Here is a 20,309-nt window from a genome sequence, read left to right on the forward strand (position 1 = left end):
GGTCATGAATCTCAGAATCGGACTACCTTGATAGGTGGCCAAGCATAGGTATGATTCCGTCTCATCCCTTTAATAGATAAGCACCGGCGGTCCTCAAATGCTCAAATGCTATATAGAGAGCATTGAAAGCGAGGAAGCTCAGAATGAACTGAAAACATCGAGTCAGATCCAACCTAAACATTCGTCGGATATATCATACAAACAAATCATGTCGCCCTATATTCAAGGTGACAGTTCTTCCAACACCAGTGGAGCATCGACCCCTTCTGCCGTGGTCCAAGTCGATGACACCTCAAAGTATGAACCGATCGCCATTGTTGGAATGGGTATGTCTTTCCATTTCAAAAAATTCACTTGTTGGAGCGTGGAGGTCAGGTGACCCCTCTCCGTTTGCTTTCTATCCCTCACTCTTCTTTCCCTTTCCTCCAAACCCTTAGAAGCAAATCGTTTTCCCTTTCCATGAATTTCCAGACTACAAGCTTCATGCGGCACTTATCCCCTTTGCCAACAGTGTGTCCATGTCAACAACGATTGATTGCTGTCATTATTACGGTAGGAGATGTCAAATGAGCCCACCTGACATCCCCTTTGGTAGACAACACATTTTGATTTTTTCCCTATTCTTTTTTCCATGTCCATTCAGCCTAGCTGTCAGATCTCTCCAGCAGTAGCTAATCCCGTTTCAAGGTTGTCGACTTCCAGGTGGCATTAAATCGCCCCAAGATCTCTGGAAGTTCCTGACCGAAGGGCGATCTGGTCAGTGCGATGTTCCGCCGTTAAGGTGGAACATTGATGGATTCTACCACCCCAACAGCAGCCGACCCGGAAGTATGAACACAAAAGGCGGATACTTCATTCAAGATGAAATTCGCCAGTTTGGCAATGCCTTCTTTGGAATCAACAATCTGGAAGCAACATTCATGGATCCTCAGCAGCGTAAGCTGCTAGAGGTCTGCTATGAATGCTTTGAGAGCGCAGGCGCTACCCTGGAGGGAATTTCCGCAGCTAACGTCGGATGCTACGTTGGCAACTTCACTATTGATTATATTACCATGCAGGCGAAGGAGGCTGACTACTTCCATCGCTATAACGCTACTGGTATGGGAACGACCATTCTATCTAATCGAATCAGTCATGTCTTCAACCTCACGGGACCCAGGTATGTATACTATTAAGCTTGGAAATAATAATACAAGTCTCTAATAATTTATTATAGCGTGGTTCTTGATACAGCTTGCTCCTCTTCTCTGTATGCTGTACATATGGCTTGTGCTGCCATTGATGCAGGTGAATGCGACGCGGCTATTGCAGCTGGTGCAAATTTGGTCCAAGCACCGGAACAGCATCTAGGCACGATGAAGGCAGGTGTACTTTCTGGCTCGTCAACTTGTCATACATTCGACGCTTCAGCAGACGGGTATGGACGTGCCGATGGAATCGGTGCGGTTTATCTCAAGAAGCTAAGCAAGGCTCTTGAAGACAATGACCCCATTCGAGGCATCATTCGTGGTTCAGCAGTCAACTCCAACGGAAAGACCAACGGAATCACCCTCCCCAGTTCTGACGGGCAAGAAGCTGTTATTCGGAAGGCCTACGCGAAAGCTGGTCTAGAATATAAGTACAATGAAACAAACTACGTTGAATGCCATGGAACTGGAACCGCTGTTGGAGACCCTATCGAATTAGAAGCCGTGTCTCGAGTGTTCAAGAGACGGCCAGTTCAAGCTCCCCTGCATGTTGGCTCTGTCAAGACGAATCTGGGCCATTCAGAGGCGGCATCAGGATTCTCTAGCATTTTCAAAGTCGCAATGGCGCTTGAGAAGGGCGTTATCCCACCGACTATTGGCGTCAAGGAGATCAATCCCAAGATTAAGGTGCAGGAATGGGGAATCAAGATCGTCACGGAATCGACAAAATGGCCAGCTAAAAATGATCTTTCTACTGAGAAACCAACTCGTAGAGCTGGTGTCAATTCTTTTGGATATGGTGGTGCAAACAGCCATGCCATCTTGGAATCCGTTGATAATTTTGTCCCTCTACGGAAGGGGCTGTCCTCCGAAGCTCTGTCGAACATGAAGTCGACCTTCATTCTTCCAGTTTCAGCCAGCTCGATCGCATCACTTGAGACCCAACTAAGCAATCTATCTTCACTAGATTTCGAGCAGGTCAATATTGTTGATTTGGCTTACACTCTCGGTGTGCGTCGGTCTAATCTCTCGTCCAGAGCATTCACGCTTGCTGGACAGAGTACTCTCCAGGAGAACCTGGCATCGGAGAGCTTTGTCTTCCCCATTGATGGAGTAAGCTATACCAAGCTTCCTTTCGCTTTTGTCTTCACAGGTCAAGGCGCCCAGTGGGCTCAGATGGGTAAAGAGCTCATTGAAGAAGTTCCTTCTTTCCGCAAGACCTTGGTTGAACTTGACAATGCTCTGCAAAAGCTTCCCCATGCTCCAAAATGGACTCTGAGACAAGCTCTCTTGGACCCGAAGGAGACATCTAAGATCAACCTTGTCACACGCTCCCAACCTGTCTGTACAGCAATTCAAATTGCCTTTATCCAACTCCTGCGTAAGTGGGGTGTTGAGCCCGAGGCTGTTATTGGACACTCCTCCGGTGAGATTGCCGCTGCATATGCTGCTGGCCTTCTCAGTGCCACAGACGCCATTATCGTGGCCTACTACCGTGGTTATGTGGTTGGAAACTCTAAACTGCAAACCAAGGGGGGCATGGTAGCTGCGGGCATCGGGAAGGACCAAGCGCAGGATGAGATTGACAGCTTGGACCTGTCGGATGTGATCAAAGTCGCTTGTATCAATTCCCCCGAGAACGTTACTATCAGTGGTAATGGCGATGGAATCGACAAGATTGTGGCTCATTTGCAAGGGAAGGGCATCTTCGCCCGTAAGCTCAATACTAATGATCGTGCATACCACTCACATCACATGGTTCTACTTGGGCAAGAGTACGAAAACCTTCTTGTCGATAATCTGCCGCCTCCCCCGCCTTTCCAGCTGGATAGCAAAGTTCGATGGATTTCATCTGTGACTGGCCAGGTGGTGGCTGGAAAGGTCCATCCTTCTTACTGGAGAGCTAATCTCCAGTCACCTGTCCGATTCAGTGATGCGGTTGAGGGTCTCATTAAGGGAACAAAATACCACCTGATTGAGCTTGGTCCCCACTCAGCTCTGGAACTACCAATCAAGCAGACCATGACCAAGCTGAACGTGAAAGCTGGAAACTACAACTATTCGTCCGCGCTCACCAGAAACAAGAATGCCGTCACTTGTCTGTTGAACACAGTCGGTAACCTCTACTTGCATGGCCATATAATTGACTTTGCCCAAGTCAATTATGTAGAGACCGCTACAACCTCATCAGCGCGGAATATCTCAAAGTATCCCATGCACAAACAAGGCAAGGTCATGACAGACCTACAACCGTACGCCTGGACATATGACACTCTTCTTTGGAGTGAGTGCCGTGAAAGTACTGAGTACCGCGAGCGCAAGTACCCACACCACGACCTTCTGGGCTCGCAGAAGCCGGGAGGCGATGGACTCCAGACAACGTGGAGGAACGTCCTCAAAACTGAAGACAACCCTTGGCTTCTTGACCACAAACTGGAGGACACTATTGTCTTTCCAGGAGCGGGCTACATTGCAATGGGTATTGAGGCGATCTGTCAAGTCACTGGAAGGAAATCATCTGATCCTGGATCGATCACTTTACGGCAGTTCCAAATTCTCAAAGCTCTGCCACTCTCTGCAGACTCGAACGCCCCAGGTGTCGAGATCTTCACTCAGATCCACCCTATGGCTATATCTGCCTCGTCAAACTCCAAGACATGGTGGGAGTTCGAGATTAACAGCTACAAGGATGGGATCAGTACCACTCACGCAACTGGAAAGCTCAGCGTTACTGTGACGCAGGACCTGGTCAAGCCCACTCTTATCCAAGAAACCATTGATCTTGAGGCCCTTGCAATTCGGAACTGGTACGGACAGTTCACCAAGGTTGGACTAAACTATGGGCCTCAATTCGCGGCCCTCGAAGAGATACAAACTCCGAGGGCCAGGGTTGGTAAACATTGCCGCGCAATGACCCAGCTTTTGCAGGGTGGTGGAGAGGGTAAGTCGGCTCAATCGACATATTTGGTTCACCCCATCACAATTGATGTGATGCTGCAAGCTGGTATCATCGCCAGCACGGGAGGTATCATCAAAAACCTTCGAGCCAATGTCCCAGTATCCATTGAAGAGGCTCATTTCCAAGCTCCTTCTACTCTACAAATGGATTCTGTCTATATCGACGCCGAGACAAACAAAATTGGCTTTGCTGCGTACATGATCAACACATGTCTTTATGATAATAACGACCGACCTTGCGTTATTCTGAAGAATGTTCGTGTGACTGGCTACCAGGGAGCTGCCCAGGTGACTGATGAGCTGGAGCGGGAGCCAATGCTTCGGCTGCTATGGAAGCCCGATATAACCACTCTGTCCAGCGATGGGCTAGCCCAGTACCTTTCTTCTTATGCACAGGTGAGTAAAGTAGCCCTGAAACCATCCCAAGGCTAAATATTAACGTACTTTACTTAGGTTGGCGTTGACCAATTTGCCGCTATGGTGGATGTTATCTCCCACAAGAACCCCAGGCTGCAGATTCTGGACCTCACTAACTCGGACGACCTTGCAGCAAAATTTTTGGATGTTCTCCGTGCGGAGATGGCATTCAAAAGATTCCGATCATACGCCAGGGGCCAATTTTCGGAAGATGACGAGCTTACCTTGGAGATCGTGGACGGTAAGCAGCCACTTGGTGAAGGCAAGCAGGTCAAGTCAAGTGGACATGAGAAATACGACCTCGTCATTGTGGGAGAAACTACTAATAATAGCCAATATTTGCGTTCGCTGGAACTTGTGGCGTCCAGTGGTATTGTTCTGAAGCTGAACTCAAACGTGTCCAAGTCCTTGGATGAGCTGGTGACTGTCAGTGCGACCACAGCCACTGGAGAGAAGCTGGAGATGTCTACTTTGCCCTCTGATAAGAAGGCAGAACTTGGCTCAGACAGTGTTTTGATCGTTGAAGAAACTGCGCAAGAGTCATTCAACGATGCGCTAGCTCAATATCTCTCTCGTGAAATCGGTTTGGTGGTAAAGCGCGTTCTTCTCCAAGACCTGACCGCCAGCATAATTACGCCCAAATCTCTTCTGATCTCCACTATTGAATTAACACGGCCGGTTCTCTCAACCCTGACTGGAGAGGAGATGCAATATGTCAAGCTTATCACAGACAACGCTCATAGTCTTCTGTGGCTTACTGGCGGTGGCAACATGGAAGGAACATGCCCGGACTTTGCCCTGATGTCGGGATTGTCCAGAGCCCTCACACTGGAACAGCCCTCTTTGCAGATAACAATGCTCGATCTTGATATTACGGAGCCATCATCACAGACATTGCAGAACATATCCGCCGTTCTACGTGAGTCTGTTGAATCAATGAGCCCAGACTTCGAATACACCCAGAGAAAGGGCCTCCTCCACATCAGTCGAATGCTGCCAGAGGAAGAAATGAATCGGGCTTTCCGTGACAAGCAGGGCCAAGTGCTGGCTCTAACCCCTGTGAGCGAGGCATCGCCAGCTCGCTTGACCATTGGAACTGTTGGTCAGTTTGACACACTTTCATTTAGCCGTGAAGAGCCAGACTTTTCCCCTCTGAAGCCAGGGACTGTCGAGATTGAAGTGAAGTCCGTCGGATTGAATGCCAAGGTACGCACAACTTTTGAATGTTTTCTTCTTCACCCTATCCCTGATCATCCGTAACTAATTACATCCAGGACTTCTACGCCCTTGCTGGAAAAGTCAATACAAAAGAAGCCATGTGCAAATTAGAGTGCAGTGGTATCGTGACTAGGGTGGCTGACAGTGGTATTGAGCGACTGGCAGTCGGTGACCGCGTCGTCACAATGGGGCCAGGTCACTTTTTGACACATGAGCGACTCCCAGAATGGGCGTGTCAAAAGTTGCAAGATGACGAAGAGCTCCATGTTATGACCACACTCCCCTTAGTATTTTCTACTGCTCTCTATGCCCTGCATCATCGCGCCCATATCAAGGAGGGAGAATCTGTGCTGATCCACTCGGCAGCGGGTGGCCTGGGTAATGCTGCCATTCAGATTGCGCAGCTTGCTAACGCGGAGATTTACGCCACTGTCAGCACTCAGGAGAAGAAAGACTATCTCGTCAAGGCATTCAATCTGAGGCCGGAGCACATCTTCCATTCTCGTGACTCGTCGTTCCAACCGGCCATTCTCGCAGCTACTGGGGGCAGGGGTGTAGACATCGTTCTCAACTCTCTCACTGGTGATCTTCTCCATGATAGCTGGAGGGTCTGTGCTCCGTGGGGTCGGTTTATTGAGGTTGGAAAACAGGATATCGTCGATGCGGGAAAACTGGACATGGAAATGTTCCGACGCAATGTCACATTCTCTGCCTTCGATCTCAGCGAGCTTTCTGATGAGAATCAGCCAAAGCTGAATCGTATCGCTGCGAGGTTAGTATTTTCCAGCAAACCATTACTCTACTCATTTTAACATACCATAGCCTGCTTGCCGAAACCCTGTCCCTCTACCGGCAGAAGAAGATCAGGGCCATCGAGCCTTTAAAGGTCTTTGATGTGTCCGAAATCACGCAGGCATATCGTTTCTTTGGACTTGGAAACCGCATTGGAAAGATTGCTATCTCCCTCGAGAACACGAACTCGCTGATCCCGGTGAGTGACACGGTGCCAATCAACCCCTTTGAGCATAAAAACTGACGATTTAGACTCTTCCCACGAAACATGATGCGACATTCAGTCCAAACAAGACCTTCCTCATGATTGGCTGCCTTGGCGGGCTGGGTCGCAGTATTTCGAAATGGATGGTTAAGCGTGGCGCCAGGAAATTCGTCTTTGTTGGTCGCACTGGTACTGACCGAAAGCCCGCCCGGCAACTCGTGGAAGATTTGGAGGCAGAAGGTGCAGATATCACAGTTATTCGTGGTGACGTCGGCGTCTTGGCCGATGTTCAGAAAGCTGTCGCTACCATCAAAGGACCTGTTGGAGGTGTGATTCAAGCTGCAATGGGACTCAACGTTGGTTATCCAGTTTCCTCTTTATGTCTTCAGAAATACTAAATCCTCACAGGAAGCACTATGGACTACGATGTCTGTGGATTACTGGCACACCGGAATAGATCCCAAGCTGATCGGCTCGTGGAACCTCTACAATGCTTTAGAGGGCAGAACAGATGATCTTGACTTCTTCTTGATGACCAGTTCCGTGTCTGGCAGTGTGGGAACAGCCACAGAAGGCAACTACTGTGCAGCCAACTACTTCCTGGATATCTTTGCTCGTTTCCTGCGAAGCAAGGGTCTACCGGGCATTTCCATCGGCCTGGGCATGATTTCGGAAGTAGGATATTTGCATGAGAACCCTGAGATCGAAGCCCTTCTTCTAAGAAAGGGTATTCAAGCCATTAATGAGGACGAGTTGCTCCAAATCATAGACATCACACTCTGCAACAAGGACAGCACATCATACGATACTATGGCATCCTGCCACGTGCTTACTGGTCTGGAGCCCTTGGGTCTCAAGCATCTTCAGCAGGCTGGATTCAGCGGTACCAACCCGACTCTTAACGACCCTCGCGCCAGTGTTCTTGCCGCTATTCTGGACAGTGACAGCGACCGGGATTTGAAGAATGGATCCGGCATGCCGGCTGAGCTGGCCGCTGCTCTGGAGAATGGCCACGAAGAACTGTCTGTTCTTGAGGCTATCGTTCACCTTATCGTGAAGCGCTTCTCCAATCTCGTTCTCCAACAGGTTGACAAGATTGACCCTGCCAAGACTTTGTCTACGTTCGGAATGGACAGTATGCTAGCAGCAGAGTTCCGAACCTGGTTCTACCAAGCTTTCAAAGTTGATGTTCCTTTCCTTACCTTATTATCGGCGGAAACTACTCTCCACTCACTGGGTGGTCTTGTCCATGCAGTAGTTACTGAGAGTCAGAATTAGTGTTCATACTTTTTATCTGGGTATATAATCGAATCAAGATTGTGCTTTAAGCGTTACAACTTCCTTTTTCTCTACTTGAAGATGCATTAGAAAACTACCTGAGTATGATCGATATCGATCCTTGTTGTCATCTGTCATTATTGTTAATAGACCGGAATCTATCCCACACATAAACTACATACATCTCCACAAAAAAAATAAAAACAAAACATACAACAGTGAGGATTCGCTGGTGGTCACCCACCCAACTACTAACTCACCGGCGTGTGGCTTAAGTACGGCTGAGCGGACGGGAAGCCCTGTTTTCCACACCCTATGGTCGTATGTATCGTGTTACATATGAGTAAGAATTATAGAATACAAACACCAGATGGTAAGTGGAAGTGCAGTGCGCCATAAATAGGGTAAGAATGAGGATCTGTTTCGATTTAGCTCTATACTTATATCGGGGTGGAGGATGTAAATTAATATCATAAATCGAGCTGCTTCGGATGAGCCGAACGCCTGTACAATTGTGAACCAGGACCCTCCTCCTGTTGTAGATTGCATTCTCAATTTCGAGCTCGATTTCCGAACTCTCACCCCTTAATATCTAGATATTTGGCGGCATAAACTTCTAGTACGAGCTAGGGCCGCAGATCGAGAGCTGAAGTGGCTTTGGGGAGGACAGGTTACAAGAGTTGGGACAGACTTAGACCTCCGCAGAGGCTATAAAGCCTAAAGCCCAACCCGGCCCCAACCCGTAAATAGGCCAGGTTTTGGGCCCGGCTTCGGCCTTACTAATAGGATATAAGCCTAAGGTAGAAGCCTACTTAGGCTTTTATAGGGGCCTACTAGGCCTAAAACAATATAAATAATATAAATATACTAAGAAATCGAGATATTAAGTAAAGTTAAACCTCATTTTTATTTTATTTTAAATAACCTATATTTAGTACCGTTTCTTACTATTATACCTAACTAGTTATGGTAATATTTTATTAACTTAAATTATTTAGAATAAGTTACTAGTTATATTTCTATATTACGTTTAAAAACGCGAAAAAAACGCTTAATTTAGATAATTTAATAATTATGGAGGTTTATCAAGAAAGTAGTAGTACTCCTATATAAATCCTAAATATATATCTAATATCAAAATATTAACTTTTATATTCCCCGTAATATCTCGACTTGCGCCCGTTAGATTTTATTTAAAATTGAAACATATACTTATATAGCTACTATGGTTTTGTATTCTAAGTTTAAACTTTATACGATTAGTAGAAGGTCGTAATATAGCAATTACAGAGGCCGATTTGTTAGCGCCGAGATATGCTGGACGTCGGGCCTATAAATGGGCTTTGCGGAGGTCTACACCCTACACACCTAGGGTGAGTGCGGAATAGAGAGGGCGTGGCGAAGGTGATAAGTGCGCGGGAGGGTGAGAATCCTACTAGTGAGCGTATTATCCGCCTAGGCCGCTCTACTAAGACTAACTATAGTGATATGTTGTTAGGTATGACCGCAGGCTCTAAAACAGCTATCTCTTCGCACTTATATATATAGCCATGCTTAGGCTTTCTTAATTGGGTACTTCATCGCTAAGCGATATATAGGCTACTGCAACTATCTATATCCTTTCCTATCAAAAAGGCCTGGCATCATCACTGTGACCTTTCATCCTGATAAACTGGCTGCAACCAATTACGCCGCAATGGAACTCGTTACTTAACCACCCAATCAGTATTACTATTCTATGATAGATGTTCCTGGAAATACTTTGCTAACCAGGCTTTGGAGGACTACCGGTGCCAGGGATATTGCATAGCATCCTTTTACGTATCGACTGATTCAGCTATGATACTATGTAGATATAAATGCCATGGCGAGGGAACACTCTAGAGATTGATCAACACCAATGCCTTTGGTCCCAAATCCATTGTCTACTATGCTGCGTTAGAACCCGGTTGTGATTTTTGGGATAGAAATCAGCCCCCACGGCGGATTTGGTTCCTGTTGGGGGATGACGAAAAAAAGGCACGTCGTGCAAAATCTCGACCAATGTCTTGAGCAGGTGCGTCGGTGTATTTTCTTGATATTTAAATTTCCTACACCACATGTCTCTGGATTTTTCTTAAAGATTCCATAGGAATATTCACAACATATCGATTCCGTATCTTTCGCTCTTATTCCATGAACACTGTGGATCAATTTGATTGTACTTATAAAATTGTATAATCCAGGCGTTGCAATATATCAGAACTGTATGTAACGACGGTAGAAAGACACGAACATGAGAGTTGTCAGGGAATTGGGATACATCCAAATCCACGCATCACCGCTGTTTAAATGCCTTAGCAGCCGGACTTCTTGTCGGTAGCCTTGGAGCAGAAGTTACCCTCCGCCTTGCGGCGGTTGTTCAGCATGCCGTTGAGGGTATTTGTGTTAGGAAGAGCCTCGCAGATACCCTTGAAGTTCTTCTCAGACATCGCAGTGTGCCAGTAAGTCTTCACGCCGCCACAGCCCGAGTTGTAGGCAAAGCTAACCAGCGCACCATACTGGTTCGCATTGAGGTCCGCGGCATTATCCAGCTTGCACACACAGCTCTCATAGGTATCAATATCCTTGGCAAGTAGCTTCTTGCCTTCGGCCTTCGTGATGGGTGCATTGATGCTGCCGCAATCGCCGTTAGCGGGGCAATCGTGGCCGTAACCTATAAATTCTTAGCGCTCCGCATTAAGGATTCAATAGAGCTAGAATAAACTTACCGATAGCCTGGTGGCCGACAGTATCAGTGTAGAAGTTGCTGCGGAAACCCTCCAATTCTGCAATGAGGTCAAGGGCACCGGAGTTGACGGAGGCACGCTTTTCCACCTCGGTGGTGGGCAGTGCAATAGCGCCAATGGCGAAGAGGGCAACGGCGGCAGAGTAGAACTTCATATTGATTGTATAGAGGTGAATGGCCTTGTTTGTGGCTCTTGTAACGATCTTGTTAATTGAAGACTTGGTCCCGAATGATGGGCCCTTTGCAGAGGGTTGAAGGCCTGCTATTTATCTTCGAAGTCGGGATTTCAGGCCCAAATAATATGACGAGTCGGCTGTGAGACCCCACTGGTTACAGCTCATTCTCGTGTTTTACGAGCTCCCGGCCAATATTGTCATTTCCAGTTTCACTCCATTAGTGCATATACGAGAGAGTTGATTGGAAGATCTCGTATAGCCTTACCTATCATTGTCTTATTTAGACGGGCCCACGGCCAGGGTGAACGTGCAGCGAATGTTCAAAGATAGGCGGCCCACCCGGTGATTTTCATCTAAATAAACCTTCAGCTCGCAAAGTGATTCCTAAAGTAGTAATGACCGAGATGTTGAGACAAGCCACACTGATGCTGACCACGCTTAATGGCGCCACGAACGCCCTAGCCGATTGACTCTGTTGATCTCAGGTCAAGTAATAGCAAATCAGAACGAGAACTTCCGCCCCATGTCTGAGTGATGTAGATCGATCGTGTTCCTGACGAATGCCAAGGAGGTTCGACCAATAAATGCTGGTGTTATTAATGGAGCAAATCTACCAATACCAAACCCCTTGAAGCCCATAAACTGATGCCGGAAATTTGGGGTAGACTTGAGATCGACGAGGCCAAGTAACCAGGTCAAGTAACCAGGCCAAGTAACCTCGTTATCTTCAATGGGGGCCATCTCTCCGATTAGGGGTCGGCGGCCGACGATCAATGTAACGTTTTCAGTGGAAAAACTAATTAAAACCTCGGCGAATTGAAGCCCTTCGGAAGGCAGACAATGACGAGTTCCAGAAAAGCCAACAATTCGGGGGGTATAGCCTTATAGATACTTGTATGACGTTTTGTTTTTGTTTTTTGGGATTGAATGGTCCTTTGATCAACCCAGCCCTCCACCGCTGTGGCGGTTACGTTAGTTATTCTCCTCCTGGTACCTGGCTTATACTAGTTTTCCATAATACTGAATGAAAGCCATATTGCTAAGATGCTGTTGAAGCTCAGCGCGAGGAAATTCTCAATTTTTAACACGTAGGATATTGTCGAATACAAAGTCCGAATACACCAGGTATTATACCAAGATCATCATGTGACTTCAGGTACCAGGCATACCATACAAAAGTGCATACAGGACTGGACATCAGTTTCCAACTCCTGTGATTATATAATATTCTTTAAAAAAAAACATATTATAATTGCCTTAACAAATAATATTTAATAAAAGCATTCGATGTAGAGGTTTAGGAATGAAGAATAAACCATCTTGGCGAAGAATCAATTTTATGTTCTAGTTTATCATGATTCTATTCACGAATACTGATACATACGACCATAGGGTGTGGAAAACAGGGCTTCCCGTCCGCTCAGCCGTACTTAAGCCACACGCCGGTGAGTTAGTAGTTGGGTGGGTGACCACCAGCGAATCCTCACTGTTGTATGTTTTTGTTCACCCAATTTTCTTTCACTTGTTCAGAGGCTCCCTTTTGCCGCCCGCCCTACTCTTCGGTCCCTTTAGCCCATTCAGCTGAATGCGCTGAGCACCACTTTTCTATACCTGAATATCCTGCGCGTTCCTGAACCTCTTGACGTGGACTTCCCGTCCTGTGCTGATTTTTTTTCTCACAGACATGTTAAGTTGTTTTAATCACAATAGGCTGCTTCTCGAAACGTATACGTCACAAGACTCACAACGCTCCAAAGAGAATCTCTTCTTGACCAGCTACCATCCATCCCTATCATCTGTCTTCAAGAGACTCAACAATTTTATAAGGCTTTTATTACCTGCTAGGTCATTTAAGCAAAAGAGTACATTTTATACAAAATACTAAGTACAAAGAGGGCGAGAAAGGAAGAAAGAAGATTGGTTGGAATATGGGTATTTATGGGTCCCAAGCCCTGCAAACATTGCGAAGATTCCTTGCCGAGCTCAGGGAAACCCCAATTTATCATGCGGTGTAAAGCGGCATAATGCAGATTAGAGAGATTGACAGAAAGCTGGTGTACGAACGTATGGTATAGATGACCAATGTTGAAGACTCTAACTGAAATGACAAAACCCGCTATTTCAACAATCTGTGCGGACATTGATGCAAATGTGGACGAAATTATGCAATGTATTGGTGTGAGAATATTTTGTTCTCTAGTGAAAATTTCTCCGTCCGAAATCTATAAGATGGATAGACACAAAAGAAAGGGGGAAAGGTTCTATTAATGCATGCCAAAAGATTGTAATTAGGGAAAGATAAGAAATATCAAAAGAAAGAAAGAAAGAAATAAGAAAGGAAAGAAACAAAGATTAACTCGAGGACTTGTACTAGGAACGTTTGGTATGTTCCGTTCGAGAATTTGTACGCATTTTGTGCTGAAATCCCCTTCTGCACGGCGACGTCCACCCAAAATTCAGATCAGACTTTCTCGGGCTCAGAAATGATTGACCCTCTGGACTCGGTCGCGACTGAAAGCACTCGCCTGCGCATTGCAGCCAAAGAGGCGAAAATCCCAACAAGCCACCAAGAGAACAAAATTGGCAGTGACCGATAGAGAGTCGGGTTACATCCACGAGTCCAGATATCGACGAGGACCTGATAGATCTCATGTGCGGGCAAAGCATATCCAATGCGGTAGAATCCAGGAGATAGCTCAAATGGGCTGATAGTACTCGAGACATTGATGATGATCCAAGTCAGCATGAAAAACGACATAAACTTCATCGGGAGCACCGCCGTGACCGAATCGATGATGAGGAAGTTGAGGTGCATTCCGAGCCAGAGGAGGATCCACGTCAGTGGGAATTGACTAGGTGTGGTTTCCCAGTCTTCTCGGAAAGCCCAAATATAGCCGCTCATGCAGAGTGAGGCGATGAAGGCGAAAAAGACAGATACTCCCAGTCGAAGAGCGATATTCTGTCTCAGGGACAAGGTTTGAAGGATGTTGGATTCAGCCGTAATACCATTCAGGGCCATTATGAAGAAGAATTGTGGTAGAATGACCATCACCATCGTCACAGTATTGTAGTAGAAACGAACACCCTGATTCGTTGGCTTGATATCGATTGATGTGGCTCCAATTGGATCGAACAAGATCTTAGCGATGTTTTTATCTGTTGTGTTGGCTGTTGACATCGCTGATGTTCCATTCATAGCATTGTAGGTACCTCTGGTTGCCTGGACCAGACCCTGGAGACTGGAAGAAATAACTTGGGCGTAGGAGGGATACTTCGCACCGTTCCAAACGTAGGCCAATGCCTCGGAATTTTCGTATGTTTGCGCAGCTTCGGGAGAGGCGAGGGCGGCGGACAATCTTGAAGAAGCGTTAGGGTTGGTGTAAATCGCTCCCCAATAGTGACCCTTGCAGACAGATTCACGGATGTCATTTGCAGCCGGATACTCGGTCGGTGGATGTTCAATGAGAGTGGGAAAACCAGGGCTTGCTAGCTGGGAATATGCAGCTTTAATTGATTGTCCAACGACGCCGTTGTCGTAGTCAACGAGGAGAATGTTGAAGGCCTTCATCCGCTGCGAGTCATTGAAGGCGCTACCGTATAGGTAGCTCATAATTCCAAGAAATAAGAGTTGGATGAGGAAAAACGAGCCTCCCACGCCACCCAAAAAGGGCTTTGGAATTTGCATGTTGAAGGTACACAGGACTGATGCCTTGGTGTTCAAGTGGGAATGATATGTTTATCTGAAACGGCTGATATATAATTATTATTATTGTGACGGAAGAGGAATTTGAGAAGAAAGAACAAATTTGCGCGAGTCTGAACCATCGGAGAAAGCAATGGATTTTCGGACATAAAAGCTCGTAGAATAATCTCCTGGCCGAAAATGCCGGTGGAATAGGGTTAAAGTCCGTAACATACATCGTACAATTTCACTATAGATTAACCTTTTCACAAAGTTCTAATATAAGATCTATGGATACCGGCTTCCGCTGCGTAAGCGGAAGCATTTCGAGAACAACACAATTTAGAATACGCAGCGTATCACATATATTAACTTTATGTGGATAATTTCTTTCATAACTATGCAATGTATTTTATGTTACACGTAGTCAAACCAAGAGTTGTTCATAAATCTTGCTAATCCCCCACCACTTGATGTTCCTCATTGTGGAAATCGATTCGTCCGAGAGTTTTCCTAGACCTGATGGAGACGATAAGTTCCCCACGCCTGACATCTTGATGCGCCCTCGGCCGGTCTCAACCCACTGGCCCTCTTTCGAGTTATTAAAATCTGATGCCCCTATGATGACAGAGGGCGTGTCAGGCGGGGTGTCTTGGGACTGGCCCAAAAGAACAGAGTATAGCCACAAAACCAATGCCGATTGGAAGAAAAGTACTGATGTGGAGTAATGCGTGCAGTAGGTAGATCGAACAGTGTCAAACAAGTCGGCCGCATACACAACAGCTTGCCTTGTCCTGCGAGGGGAGGAGCTCCATTCCAGTTGTAGTCGGCCCAAGTCGCAATCGCTGTATCGTTTGTATTTAAATTTCAAACCGGTCGACAGCAAAGGCATGTTTGGTGAATTGTTCATTATTAACACAGAGAAAATTATGATTCGATGAGTGCCCAGTGCCTTCAGCTCGTTCATTGGAAGATCTTGCTTTTGGTGATAGGTTATAGCAAGTATTTGTCGCGGCGCATTCGCAGCTGCCGTGCAATCAATAACTGAGACATTAGGGGAACAATACAATGACTGGCGGCGGTTCTCTTCAATAGTACTGAGAAGTTGCTGCAAGATAGCGCTTTTCCCGGGTACTCCTGTCTTACTCAATATTGCCGTCCAGCCTGCATCGGACACCAGGCGGAACAGAGTCTGCGGGAAATTGGGTTCTATTTGCTTTGGTAGAGAAATATAGCAATTACTGATATCTTCGATTACTATTACTCATGCGACCTGGAAAGCCAGCACAGGCTTGTGCGCTAGATGCCGCCCATGGCTTTTCCTCTTGAGGTAGGGAGTTCTGCATCTCATGAACTCTCCTCACGGGGGTCAAGTCAAAGTCAGTTTGAAAGGCTGAATCTGTAAACTTGATTCTAACGTTAGAAAGGAAAATACTGACATTAATTTACGCTCGAAGTGTTCATCCACTCACCCAGATGGCAAAGCCGGTTCGTCGCCTCTCCTCGTCAAGAGCCCGGATCTGCCATCTCTGATAGAGTGGTAGGTCAAGATGAGATACCCTTTCCTGAGGCAGGTAGCTCGTGAATAAACGTTTCCGACGAGCTAAAGTTACAGGAAGTGCTTGCAACAATTCCTCGATTTCGAGGCCGCCCCCCCCCCCCCCCCCGGGTACCCCAGAATACCGCGAGGCCAATTGATTGAGCAGGATGACCTGCGTCATCCAGAGCTCACGACTATTTTGATTATTATGTTCACACTGGTTGGATGTTAGTCTCGAATTACCTCGATCATTATCAAAATTTCTTACCAGATATGATGTTGACCGCCGGACCATCTCATTGATAGCCCTTGAACAGGCTTGTGATTGGGGTAGCCCAGAATATTGAGCCCCAATGGCGCCAACAGCGAACATAAGCACCCAATGTGTGTTCGAAGTTCCAAAAGACGGCTTATGTAGGAAAGGGAACACTGGATGAAAGTGTTCTAAGTAGATTTGCGCCCATGCATTGATTTACAGGGGTATGTGGCATCCTTAACTCAGCAAAACGTGGAAAACCCCGATGTTGTTTCCGGCGCTCGGTCGACAATGCCGCAGCTCCATATTTTCTCCTTCCAGGGATGGCGAGCGACTGCGGGAGTTACGGGTGTGGGAGGCTCGGGGGTCCTAGGAGTAAGCCCTTCGGGCTCTCTTGGTATCGGTCAGAGAATATCCGGTCCCTCGGCCCCGGTGTTCAGGTCAAACAAGGTCCAGAAGAGGTTGATGTCCAGTGTTGAGATCTCTGATTGGTCACATGATGTGTCCCTGCATTTATAGTAGTCTAGTTCCTACCTTTCCTCCTGTACAACCCACAACTATCGTCATCCACAAAACATTACATTGTGTTTTAATGATCTCATCTACCCAATAGACTCTAACATATACATGTGGAACCAAGGCGATAGTGCCGGGAGTGGATGAGAATGGGTTGGATTGCCGATTCCTCAAGGAGTTAATCTAGCAATCCGGCCATGAGCATATCCCAGCTAAATCAATGGCTTTTCCATTAGGAAAGAGTGCATGAAAAATTCAGCGTGATACGGTTGAAGAATTTGCATGAGATAATCCGTCCAATCACTTTGCCAGCCTCATGTAAGTAGAGCCTTTGCGAATTCCCAGTGTTCTGGCTACCAACCACTTAGCTCCCAGTCTATAATAGCCATCGCATTTCCATCTTTCACCATAACATTCTGAGGCCGGATATCACCATGTGTGAATAAGATGCGGTGGGATTGAGGAAGCATTCCACTGAGAAAAGTTCCGATGTGGCGTTTTGGCGCACTCTTTTGATAGGCCTTGATGAGAGCCCTGTTAAAGTCTTGCTCCGACTCGAATGGGCCTTTGAAAGAAAATTAGTTCAAATGAAGGGGTCCCTGCATGTTCCATTCCCAAGGTCCGGGTGTTGTACCTTTGTCAACAGAGGTCGATAAACTGTGGTCAGTAACAGGGCCATGATCTATGGAGCCAATGTAAACAACATTCCCCATATCACGGAGCTCTTGGATATAGCTTGCAAGTTGTCTTGAAATATGGGATTTGGTGGAGACGCCGGAAGTGTCCCAGGCTATGTCGAGCGTTTCACCGGTAACGAAATCCATGAAGATGTAGGTATCGTAAAGGCCTCCGTAATCGCCATCATCACGATCAATTGGACCGTACGTATAATATGCAAAAACTTTAGGTACGGGAACCCCTGTGTTCTGCGCGACATGAATCATGGTTTTGGCCTCGGTAATGTTGACATGAGCACCAAACTTGACGACGACTTCAGGTGATATCTTCACGATAATGACACCTTGGCAGAAGATCAATTTGCTTCGATCTCCATAAAATTGGTTGACAGTATCAGGATGCGGCAGGCAAAATTCAGGGGCACAGTATTGCACATTCAACTAAGGCTCGGAAATCGAAGGTTGAGAACCGCTCAATGTTGTAGTGGACGCCATGTCTCTATGCTCTAGAGGCTATTTTCGGTATGAATGACAGGCACGGGTGACAAGGAGAGGAAAATGTAGAAGCTCGCATAGTCAAACATGGAAGAGGTCAAAACATACGTTGGAAAATACAGGATATTTTACCACTAGACCACAACAAAAACCAAGATTCCTGTTTATCTCCGACTAACACCGAACGACTTTAATATTCTTGCCTCCATAACTTTTTACCTCGATTAATTCTATCCTCGTAAACTCTCCCAACCAATACATACTCTATGCCCGTTCATGAACACTCCTATTTGATTCTGGTCGCTCGTGTTCTAAATTAAGATTATGGCCAAGTAAAGAAAAGGCTAGCCTTCTATCGTTAGATTGCCATCAACCTCTCTACTCATTTTGTGTACAGTAGTATAATTCAGTATTCGCATTTGAGCAAAGGGCCGCGCCTTCCTAAGGTAATAACTCGTATATGAATGTCATTGATCGACCTACCAATCAGATTATATTACACATACACATATTCTACTGCCCAAGTAGAAAATATACTGTTAGCAGAATATATCTAGCTCATTATTCAAGATGAACACGTTTTGTTACCGGTAAAAGAGGCAAGAATCAAGAATAATTTGACGTGGATAGGCTGGTAGCGGCCCTATTCAGTGAAGACAACACCTCCGACTATAGCAGTTGGAAGAGCAGGAATTACGCTGGGTAAAAATTACGTCCAGCGCGGGTCGAGGTAGAAAGCTTCACGCACTGGAAGTACATAGGAATAAAATAGACCACCCAAAAAGTGAGCATGTTGTGGATGAAGGACGAAATTACAGCGGCGAAGGAGGTCCGGTTGCCGAAAATATGGGGTGGCATTATGGGCTCTGAACACCACGAGCTGGTCTCGTAGACGTGGAATATTACCATACCAACATATCCGAGCATGAGACAAATTATGATCCCGGAGTTGGACTAGATATACGCAGTGCTCCCTCGGGCGAGGACCAATAGAATAGAGACGATGGATGTCATTAGTATCGCGTTGCCGATATAATCAACCTTCTTGACCTTTTCTTTCCAGCGCTCTTGTTGGTAGTTGATATGTAAGAATAAGACCAAGAAGACGAGCGCCGCTCCCCCAACTGGGGGATTTAGATAAAACTGTCGATGCATTGGCTGAGTGCGGTCTACCTGGTACGGAAATAGATTAGTACACTTACAGCCCATCGCCAGGAGCTGTGTTGCACCAGAGCACCACTGATGAACGGACTGAGCGGGGTTCCAATAGACAACATCGTGGAGAACATGCCTATGAATTTTCCTCGTTCGCGTGATGGGTCCATATTGCTGACAATCATGTCAATCATGACCTTGATACCTCCTCCGCTAATATCTTGAATTGTTCTCCCAGCAATCATCATGGTAGAATTGATAGCGCCACCACTGATCGGAATTCATATTCCCAACACCGTCCCCCGGGAAAATGAGATCCACCCCGAAGTCACACAGCTCCCGCATTGCGTTGGTGATTCAGTCATCGTTGCAACTGCTAGGTCGCCTTGAAGATTTGGTGAATAAACTCACGATGCCACTCCTTGCGGGGGGGGATGGCGACAATGGAATTAGCCGCTCTCCGACTCCACCAACCAGACGCAATGTAATCAGGATGTTAATGACGATGGTCCGCAAATGCGAAAGCCAAATGATGCAGGCAGCGGCAGGGCTGTAAAGTTGCTACTGCGAGGGACAAAGGCCGCGTGAGCGATGCTCGTGATGGCAAATATGATGGATGATGTAATACCCAACAGAATCGCGGAGGATGCCATGCTAATATGGATCAGGATAGGAGACGAAAAGGGAAAACCGTTCTTCGTATTGATCGGCGCACTGTAATCAGCCATCAGCGAGTATATTGCCGGGTCGGCGAACTGCGATACTTGGCCCTGGTGCCCAGATCGGCCGCCGCCCTTGCACCTTTTGAGAAATAGAGCATTGAGTAAGAGAAAAAGGATCCCGGGTGATGAGCCGAGGATTATGGATGCTCAGATGTCCAGGTACCTTGCCTTGACTGGTGAGGTCATGTAAGGGTATTGATAAGAGCAAGGCCGGGACATGTGGATATGGCGCACAAGGGAATGCGACAATGAAGACGAATTACAATGA

At 46.6% G+C, this 20,309-nt stretch overlaps 7 protein-coding genes across 7 annotated transcripts; 1 reads left to right on the forward strand and 6 right to left on the reverse strand.

The window, feature by feature from the left end:
- Positions 1 to 208: 208 nt before the first annotated feature.
- On the forward strand, positions 209 to 8,055 carry N7537_012030 (type I polyketide synthase; the record flags this gene model as incomplete). Its single annotated transcript, XM_056903084.1, has 8 exons — positions 209 to 326; positions 688 to 1,159; positions 1,217 to 4,541; positions 4,599 to 5,768; positions 5,837 to 6,552; positions 6,603 to 6,771; positions 6,825 to 7,133; positions 7,186 to 8,055. The coding sequence occupies 8 exons, from the start codon at positions 209 to 211 to the stop codon at positions 8,053 to 8,055; spliced, it is 7,149 nt and encodes a 2,382-aa protein (XP_056748371.1).
- Positions 8,056 to 10,391: 2,336 nt separating this feature from the next.
- N7537_012031 (lysozyme) lies at positions 10,392 to 10,977 on the reverse strand (the record flags this gene model as incomplete). The annotated part of the gene is made up of 2 exons (XM_056903085.1): positions 10,392 to 10,750; positions 10,806 to 10,977. 2 exons carry the CDS (start codon positions 10,975 to 10,977, stop codon positions 10,392 to 10,394), a joined length of 531 nt encoding a protein of 176 aa, XP_056748372.1.
- Positions 10,978 to 13,459: 2,482 nt separating this feature from the next.
- N7537_012032 (SNG1 family protein) lies at positions 13,460 to 14,683 on the reverse strand (the record flags this gene model as incomplete). Its single annotated transcript, XM_056903086.1, has 1 exon — positions 13,460 to 14,683. One exon carries the CDS (start codon positions 14,681 to 14,683, stop codon positions 13,460 to 13,462), a length of 1,224 nt encoding a protein of 407 aa, XP_056748373.1.
- A 424-nt stretch (positions 14,684 to 15,107) lies between these two features.
- Positions 15,108 to 16,515, reverse strand: N7537_012033 (uncharacterized protein; the record flags this gene model as incomplete). The annotated part of the gene is made up of 3 exons (XM_056903087.1): positions 15,108 to 15,872; positions 16,153 to 16,437; positions 16,489 to 16,515. The coding sequence occupies 3 exons, from the start codon at positions 16,513 to 16,515 to the stop codon at positions 15,108 to 15,110; spliced, it is 1,077 nt and encodes a 358-aa protein (XP_056748374.1).
- Positions 16,516 to 17,345: 830 nt separating this feature from the next.
- Positions 17,346 to 17,936, reverse strand: N7537_012034 (phosphotransferase family protein; the record flags this gene model as incomplete). Its single annotated transcript, XM_056903088.1, has 2 exons — positions 17,346 to 17,557; positions 17,627 to 17,936. The coding sequence occupies 2 exons, from the start codon at positions 17,934 to 17,936 to the stop codon at positions 17,346 to 17,348; spliced, it is 522 nt and encodes a 173-aa protein (XP_056748375.1).
- An 871-nt stretch (positions 17,937 to 18,807) lies between these two features.
- On the reverse strand, positions 18,808 to 19,091 carry N7537_012035 (uncharacterized protein; the record flags this gene model as incomplete). The annotated part of the gene is made up of 2 exons (XM_056903089.1): positions 18,808 to 18,833; positions 18,878 to 19,091. 2 exons carry the CDS (start codon positions 19,089 to 19,091, stop codon positions 18,808 to 18,810), a joined length of 240 nt encoding a protein of 79 aa, XP_056748376.1.
- Positions 19,092 to 19,118: 27 nt separating this feature from the next.
- N7537_012036 (Major Facilitator Superfamily protein) lies at positions 19,119 to 19,567 on the reverse strand (the record flags this gene model as incomplete). The annotated part of the gene is made up of 2 exons (XM_056903090.1): positions 19,119 to 19,337; positions 19,367 to 19,567. The coding sequence occupies 2 exons, from the start codon at positions 19,565 to 19,567 to the stop codon at positions 19,119 to 19,121; spliced, it is 420 nt and encodes a 139-aa protein (XP_056748377.1).
- Between the last annotated feature and the right edge of the window lie 742 nt (positions 19,568 to 20,309).

The sequence above is a fragment of the Penicillium hordei genome (assembly GCF_028827395.1).
Source record: "Penicillium hordei strain IBT 12815 chromosome Unknown utg000006l_segment0_segment0, whole genome shotgun sequence".
Lineage (NCBI taxonomy): Eukaryota > Fungi > Ascomycota > Eurotiomycetes > Eurotiales > Aspergillaceae > Penicillium > Penicillium hordei.